Source organism: Hibiscus syriacus, unplaced genomic scaffold (genome assembly GCF_006381635.1).
Source record: "Hibiscus syriacus cultivar Baekdansim isolate YM2019G1 unplaced genomic scaffold, ASM638163v2 tig00117005_pilon, whole genome shotgun sequence".
Classification (NCBI taxonomy): Eukaryota; Viridiplantae; Streptophyta; class Magnoliopsida; order Malvales; family Malvaceae; genus Hibiscus; species Hibiscus syriacus.
The window spans coordinates 1,970,524-1,979,521 of record NW_024063519.1 but is presented as its reverse complement, the minus strand read 5'-3'; the positions used below and the strand labels follow the sequence as shown (position 1 = coordinate 1,979,521).

The window sequence follows — 8,998 nt, the reverse complement described above, 5'->3', positions numbered from 1 at the left end:
TAATCACGTAGTTCATGTCAATTCTCATATGAGTTCATATTCATATAAACATAGGATTCACTCTCATGTATCACATATACTTTCTCTTTCATATGGCTCATAACATTTCTCATGTGTTCATATGACATGTAAATCATTGTCATCTTATCATTGTCATCTTATCATGTTATCCCATAAACATATCATCTTACAATACATACAAAACACATCAATACCTATATTCACATATACATATCATTTCATTATCCTTATTATTATTCTTATCATCACTATTAATCTCTTTTACTTACCATATTCATATCAATAACACATATACTCATGCACACATATAAATCATAACAAATACATACTTCTATGAATTCATGTTTTTCACTATTGGAAATAGACTTATCACAAGTCTTATTTTCCCTTGAACCTCATATACTAGAGAATGTGCACTCACCTTAGCTTTTCTTTGATTCGATTATAATCCTTCAATTGATCCGGAACGGGATCACGTTATATATCTACATCATCATACATAGATCTATATTAGTAATATAACTAATATACTCTAATGGTTCACTCTTTAGACTAAGAGAAAATGCAATTTCATCTTTTAATGAAGGTATGCATCGATGCATTACAGATGCATCGGTGCATAAAATGTATTCGATGTTTGTTTATTACTGGGATGCATCGATGCATGCCTTATGCATCGATGCACTAATTGTATTCGATGTTTCCTTATTAATGGGATGCATCGATGCACTACTTATGCATCGATGCACAAATTGCATTCGATGTATTTATTTTAAAAGAGTGCATCGATGCACTACCAATGCATCGATACACCTTCAAACAATTTCTGGGTTTTAACATTGATGCATCGGTGCACTATGAATATACATCGATGCACTCTACCCAGAACCTCTTTTTAAACCCGAAATTTCCTTCTTTTTGGATTAAATCCTTCATATTTCAACCCCTTTCATATTCCTAACTTTCATATACATACTTAAACTCATTAATATTCATTTATCTCATCTTTAACCTCTAAATTTCATATTTCATATGGAAATTCAAGAATCATACTCAATTTCTAACATGTTCCAAATTCCATTCAATTGCTTCTAACTTCTTAATTAGACCATTGACAAGTCAAATCCAACTTTAGAACTTCAAAAACCTTTCTATAAGAAAAGTTCATTTATAAACCCTTAATAAAAATTCCTTTCTAATTCTCTCTCTTTGGTGTTTTAAACTTATATAAGCTTTCCTTAAGCTTATATAACCCTCAAAGACTCAAATCAAACTTAAAACTTTCAAGAAATCAAAAGCTAAATCAAACTTACCTTTGCTTTTGGCTTCCACGTAAAGAAGAAGAAGAAAGGAGAAGAGCACTCTGGAGAATTCTCTCCCTTTCCACGTGTATTTATCCTTACCAATCCCATTTAATTCATTTCTTGGTCAATTGACCTTTTTGCCCTTTATTTCCTTTAATAATTACTAAATAACATTCATCATATATATCCAATAATCATTGAACTATTTCATTCTTATACTTTAGTCATCAAATTCTGAAACTTTACAATTTGGTCACTAACCCATAATTTGGGATGTTACTGTCTCATTATAAGTTGATTTTGAATGTGATTGATTTGTATTCTACAATATGTGAGGTGCTTGAATTGATTGGTAATAATACTCGAAATGATGATGATGCTCGAAAAGCCGATAATGTGAGTTTTACAATAAAGTCATTTGATTTCATTTTCATGATTCACTTGATGAAGATAATATTTTGGATTATGAATGAATTAAACAAAGCTTTACAGAGAAAATATCAAGATATTGTCAATGTTATGTCACTTGTTACTTTAACTAAAGAAATATTGTAAAATATGAGGGAAAAAGAGTGAGAGCCTTTTTTTTGTTACAACCACTTCATTTTGTATCAAGAATGAAATTGATATTAATGATATGGATGATGGGTATATTCCCCTGAGAAGAAAGAAACTTTACCATTTGGATACTACTAATATTCATCATTTTCGAATTGAAGTGTTCTTGGGGAGTTATAGATATTCAACTTCAAGAGTTAAACAACCGATTGATGATGTTAGTATAGATTTATTGACTTGTATGGTTTCTTTGGGTCCACTTGATAAATTTTCTTCTTTTGACAAACAAAAGATACTTAGACTTGATGAATTATATCCTGATGAATTTATAGGTGTTGATAGACTAGTCCTTGATGATCAACTTGATAATTATATTGTTGATATGCAGAGGGATAATAGATTTTGGGTATTGAAAGATATGGGTGAACTTTCCATGAAGCTAGTCGAGACAAAGAAGCATCAAGTGTCCCAACAAGTTTATTTACTCATAAAGTTTGTATTGATTCTCCTCGTAGCAACCGCAAGTATGGAAAGATCATTTTCTAAAATGAACAACGTGAAGAGGAGGTTGTGAAATAGCATAGGTGATCAATTTCTAAATGATTATTTGGTCACTTATATAGAAAGAGATGTTTTTTGTCCAAATCGACGATGAAAAAATCTTGAAACGATTTCAAGGAATGAAAGTTGGTCGAGAACAATTGTAATTGTTTCTAATGTTTAGTAAATTTTTGTGCTTTTTGAATGAATTGTTATTTTGGATTTTGTAACTTTGTTTTATTAATGAATATTATAATATTTATTTTAGACCCCAATTTATTAATTTCTGGATCCACTACTACTCTAAAGGCATGTATACTCATAAACTCTTACTGACTCTGACCTACAGGTCCTAGGAATGTCTAAATCGGACGCTCTGATACTACTAAATATAACACCCTAAACCAGTACGACACACAGTCAACCGATCAGAATGCCACACGAAACCACCAGAGTGACTAAGCAATTTTTTCTTTTAGAATGACCATTTGTAACCACTCCTGCTGAAATAATCAACTATAATTTAAATAAAATAGTTTACATTAGGAGCTCCCAAAATAATGTTTAAATCATACATACCATAGTTTAAAATGAGTTATGACTCGTATAAAAATATACAAATCAGGGTTTACAAATATACATGCCCTCTAAAGATGAACTCGAGACGTACTCTGTACTAACTGGGTCTGGATCATTGTTGTCTAAAAGTCCTCGGACTACTCCTTGACTAACCTGTATAAGGAAATAAAATTCAAACATTGATCTAACTAGCCCAGTGCCATACTAACAACTGAGTCATACTAAAAGTGTTCATGACATGCTCAAACTATCAAGTCTACTGCTATTTATTCTACTATCTGTTTTGTTCTACTAGCCCACTCCTTGAGTATTGGACTTGTGCCAAAGCTAGTTTGTTTTAAAATTGTTTTAGGGAGTATTATTGAATACTCACTCTCTACGCTATGGTAGACATCATGGTGTGACTGAGGGTTCTGCATCTCAGAGCTCACACACCTTTCTATTCTACCCTGGATATGACCCTCTGAATTCTCTGCATCGAAAACCGTACCTCTGACTAACCCACCCTTTTTTCTAAAGAGTGTTAAGGCCTCGAAAAACATAGTTAGTCAGAAGGGCTTTGACCCTACCTAAGGATATATCCAGATTGAATTTATACTTTCGATAATGCTAGCATTTCTAAAGAAACTCAGGTGTCCTGTTCGTTTTCTCGAGCATCATCCAAGGTTATATTTATGTCATCCTAATAAATCTTATTTCTAAGTGTAATTAATATCATTAATATTCTCACATGCAGTCTTATTTGATGATAAAAAGAAGTGTTGGGGTAATTTGAGTCTAATTCCCTTAAAAACTGACATTTCTTTCCCAAAACAAACTGAAAGTATCAATGCTAACCAAAGAGTATCGATACTACTGCAAAAGTTTCGATACTTTATATAAGTATCTATACTTTGAAACATTATGTTTTGCCTAGTTTCGAAACTTTATGGGAGTTTCAAAAGTATGACCCAAAGTTTTGATACTCTAGAAAGAGTATCAATATTTTTGACCAGAAACTCATGAATTTCCCCAAAACGAAGAACTAGTATCGATACTATCCCAATAGTATCTATACTTTACCTGTAAAAATCATATAACACATACTATAATGCTATAATCCAATCCCAAAGACCTTAGTGAGGTCCCAAAACATGCTTAAAGTTTTATTTGATCAACAAGGTCATAATAGAGACTTTAAACACATTTATAACTCTAAAACAAGAATTTCACCATGAAAATGCTTATCATGCTCAACTCAACCATTTAGACTATTTTGAACTTCTAATGACTTACTAAGAGCGTGGAAGAGTTATAAAGGTGTTACCTTGCTTCTTGGATGACTAGAAATTTTCTCAACTCACTCAAGATTCAACTTTTCTTTTCCTTTAGCTCTTGAGCTTTCTTTTATCTCATTCACTAAAAAATTGAGAAAATGGATTACCAATCCATCTAGGGGTTGAATAACATCAAATCAAACTCCATATAACTCAAAATTTAGCTAGAATCCATAGATTCCCACAAATCTCTCAAGACCCATTTTTGGTCCTATGGATAAAAACTAGTGAAAGAGAGCTCAAAATAAAGCTAAAAGGATGAGGTTTACTAATCTTACCTTGGATGGATACAACTATGCTTGAATTTCTTTGAGATTTCTTACTTAAGGAAAGATAGAAGAAGAGAGAAAGATGAGAAGATAGGAAGAGTGTTTGGTGAATTGTGTAAGGGGTTGTTCATGGTGAAAACATAATATAAAGAGGGATTTTTCAGCTTCCAAAATAGCTATGGGTAAACTACACTTTTATTCCCTTTACTTTTATTATCATGAATTACTTATCTCCCTTCATAATTCTCTTGGGCCCTAACTCAAGCCCATTAACAACAACTTGATCCAACTAATATTATAAGGTTCAATGGCTTAACTTTGGGCTTCGGGTTGATCCAAACTACTAACCCAAGATTCGGGCATTACAATTACATTTTGGTTCTATTTTGATCACTCACCATTAAAAAATTTAACGATGTTAAAATGATATTTTTCATTATTTTTTAATCATGATATGACATTATCTTATAATGATACGTCAACATCACTTCTAAATTTTTAAAGATAAGTAACCAAAACATAATCAAAACATAAATTTAATGTAATTTAAAATAAATAATAATTATATGACACAAATAAAAAAGTAAATAATTAATGAGTTGTTCAATAAGTAATTTACCCATAAGGGGGGCATGGCCTAGGTAGGCCTTGGCTTGGATCCGCCGGTGAACACATGGATGAAAATCAAGATTTGAATTTTATCAATAATCTTATTAACTTACAAAGAATACTCAAATAAATTTCTGTCATATCATGTAATAATATTTAAAAAAATATTGAATGGTAATATTTTTAAAATTTGAAGAAAAAAATCAAATTTTACAATTAAATGATCTGAATATAAAAAGTAACTATTAAATTAACAGATTTTAATTTTCATCATTTTTAGAAAAACAAAAAATCGTTGATGCTTAGACATAGATTTGAAATCTTAAGAAAAAAAAGTTAAGAAAGAAGCAGGATCAATCAGTTGGACTATAAACATCATGAGAGAGTCAATGGTCCTTTCAATAGATTAATTGATTTCTAAATGTTCTTCCAGCTTATACAAGCCCGGTTCGTTAATATAATAATGGAAATAGGCCTGCAAATATTGTTTTTATTATAATAATTATAAGTATTTTTATAATATTATACCCCTCCAAAATCAATCACTAATATAATGATGTACAAAGACGATACACACCAATCACATCAAATAATTTCGTATGTAAACCATAAGTTTTTAAATATTATTGGTATTAGAAAAATTATCTGTATATGCATAAATAAACAATAAATTTCAAGTTTTTGAGGCAAAGGCTTAAAAGACGACACATGGAAAAAGTAACCCTGAAAAAAGAAGAAAAACACTACTACTGGCTAAGGGGTTGAAGAGAGTATATTAAACCCCCTACCCTCTCTCTCTCTCTCTCTCTCTCTCTCTCTCAATATACAGCAAATTAACGTTTGCAGCTGTCTGGTCTCTCTGTCTTTAAACTACTGGTTTCTTTCTTTCCCATTCTGGCTTTCTCTTTTACTAACCAACTCAGCAAATAATAGCAACCGGCAACAACTTCTGTAACATCATAAACAAGGCTTCATCTCATTCTCTGACCCTCTTCAATGATTCCTTTGTGGTGAAATGAGAGCTTAAAAGAAGGGGAAATGGATATAGAGACAAGCACAGTAGAGCAACAAGAAGTAAAGGAAATGAGGTGGAATTGCACAAGATTCGGCTGTCTGATCCTTTCTTGTCGACTGTAATATGTGATCCATCCGAAACGAGTGTTTTCATGCAAAAGGAAAGTTACCCACTAGTTGTTTTGTTTGTGTAGACGCGATGGCTTATGCACAATATCGACCAAATTTTGGTGACACAACGTTTACCAAAGTGTTTGTTGGGGGACTAGCTTGGGAGACCCCGACCGACGAAATGCATAGGTATTTTGAGTGGTTTGGAGAGATTCTTGAAGCTGTTATCATCACTGACAAAAACACTGGCAAATCTAAAGGATATGGCTTTGTAAGTTCTTTTATATATATATATATAGACACACTACTTTGTTAATGGCTAAGTTTCTTGTGCAATAATGTCAATATCACAACATTCTCATTCGCGTAGGTTACTTTCCGTGATCCTGAGTCAGCTCGGAGGGCATGTGTTGAACCAAACCCTGTGATTGGTGGAAGAAGAGCAAACTGTAACATTGCTTCACTTGGAAGGTCTAGACCTTCGCCGCCACGAGGTCCCCATACTCATTAATTCAATTTATGGGAAGTGAAAGGAAAAAAAAAAACAGATGGTGACAATAATGATATGGATATGATGGATTTCAATGCAGGAAGAAATCAAGGTAGCAGTCCTTTTCAGGGAGTTGCACAGCAAGGTGCACCGTCCTTTAGTGAAGTTACAGCAGCAGTGCCTCCACCGCTGCCGCCGCTCCCACCTGTCATGTATCCACCTTATGGGTGAGCACTCCCTATTGTTTTCAATCAAATCAACCTGTTATTTATTCCGTCCTCTAGCTAGAGGAAGTGGTACATGCATACCTTTTTTAACCAGGAATTTTTTGTGTTAGTATAATTACATTATGCTTAATTATGTGTGTTTCTCGATGCAGCAGGCATATCAGACTGTACATTAAAAATGATCATGCATGCATTTGACTAGAAAATTTGTCGTCACTAGGATGAAAAATAAGGTAAAAGAATGCGAACCGTACAATACCAATGCAGTAAAAAAAAGGCTAAAGGCGTTAGTTTCGCTATACAAAAGAAACATAGGGTTGATGTATCCAATAATTTTCAACACAATAATAGTCATTTGCTCATATTTCTACTAAAAGTTGTTGATGAATTCCATCTTTCCAGGTACCCAACTTACAGTCCTGAATACGGGTATCACCAAGTAAGCAATGAAACCACTTTCTCTGTCGATTTCAAAAATTAATATCAATATATAAGTTGTTCAATATAAAGCAAGTAGTTCAGCCAACAATGTTATATAAGGAATGTTATTGAAATGGCAATGCAGAGTCTCTACAATCCACAAATTCAGCAGGCACAATACTATCATCAACTGTATGGATCATCATCTTCCACAATGGGATCACCATATTATTTTGGCTACTCTATGCAAGCTCCCAGGGGAACATTTTCTGTGCCCCAGGCTCAACGAATCCCCGGACCGTCCTATCTTTACTATCCTACACAAATGGAGGGGTCCTTCTCCAACTATCCTCCCCCACCCTTCCATCTCACTAGGCATCCCTTTCACCCTTCTGCAGGTAAATAATTCTTGTAATTTTTTTTACTACCAACATTATTTAGGCTCCATATACATGATGATACACATTTCTTTGAGTAAAAGAACTCACCTGAGTCAAGTACTGATATGCCTTTTAGTATTTATTCTTGGTAAGTGGGAGTAATTTTTCTATCATCTGATTCAAACATACTAATTCTGACACAGATAATATATAGTATTAGGGATTTAGTGTAGCATGCGCCAAAGAGGAAGAGTGGGCCACATGGGCAACCTCAAACATGTGAATCAGCTGTGTGGTTATTGGCATGACCCGAATGATGGGTCAAATAGAAAGTCATGACAGAGGAGCATAGTGTAAACAAATAGTGATTGCATGTGGTTTCAGTATCAGGGATGATGCTTTTGATTGATTCTCAACATGCAGTCAAAGTGGAGAGCCCCACTTACCATGTTATTTACTGCCCACTGTTTTAACCATTTCTTATGTTCCTCCATGAACTTACATCAATTAGATTAACCAAATTTACAATGCTCCCAGTTCGATGTAATGTACAAAGACATAACATGGAAGCCAGGCAGGCTGAGGGGCCCTGTTTCTCAGTGAAACATCAGATGCTAGGGCATTATTTTCTCTAACTATGGAAATATACATACTAGACTCTCACATCTTTATCATTAGTTTGCTATTTTCACTTGTTTACATGCCCTTCATAAATTTTGTTACTGATTTTGGTCTCAGATCCTCAGACTCCTCAGCCTCCCTCCACAGAAACAGATGCTGGGGCCATCACTTCTGAAAGTCCAAAAACCTGAAAGGGGAGGAGAACTCATCATCCCTGCTAAAATGATCAAACTGTACAATCTTAATAAGTTTTTATTGTTCTTCTCATCACCTTATTTCACTCCCGTATTCTCAACGATTTGGCCATAGGTGAGTACTACTGCATCAACTTACTTCTGTGGCCTATGGCTGGAATAAGGAGGACTAATCAACCGCCTTATGCTGATCTTTTTCGCCTTATTCTATTTTCCTGTCAAGTGATTCATTCATCAAGAGTTTTAACATCCTTTACATAACTAAACTGTATGAACTTTGAACCAGAAAAAGGGAAGCACATTCCCTTAATAAAAAGGGGAAATTTGCTTAACAATTTAGCCTCA

The 8,998-nt window shown here is 33.7% G+C and overlaps 1 protein-coding gene across 1 annotated transcript; it reads left to right on the top strand.

The window, feature by feature from the left end:
* The first annotated feature begins 6,409 nt into the window (after positions 1 to 6,409).
* On the top strand, positions 6,410 to 8,899 carry LOC120194960 (RNA-binding protein 38-like). Its single transcript, XM_039197113.1, has 6 exons — positions 6,410 to 6,592; positions 6,692 to 6,815; positions 6,912 to 7,038; positions 7,441 to 7,477; positions 7,604 to 7,856; positions 8,577 to 8,899. Exons 1-6 carry the CDS (start codon positions 6,410 to 6,412, stop codon positions 8,648 to 8,650), a joined length of 798 nt encoding a protein of 265 aa, XP_039053044.1. The 3' UTR covers positions 8,651 to 8,899.
* The last annotated feature ends 99 nt before the right edge of the window (positions 8,900 to 8,998 follow it).

What these genes read in the sequence shown, in the direction of transcription:
- LOC120194960 (XM_039197113.1), top strand. Translation starts at nt 6,410, where the DNA reads ATGGCTTATGCACAATATCGACCAAATTTTGGTGACACAACGTTTACC. An exon ending in TAGACCTTCGCCGCCACGAG is followed by an intron (nt 6,816 to 6,911) that starts GTCCCCATACTC and finishes ATTTCAATGCAG; the next exon opens with GAAGAAATCAAGGTAGCAGT. An exon ending in GTCATGTATCCACCTTATGG is followed by an intron (nt 7,039 to 7,440) that starts GTGAGCACTCCC and finishes CCATCTTTCCAG; the next exon opens with GTACCCAACTTACAGTCCTG.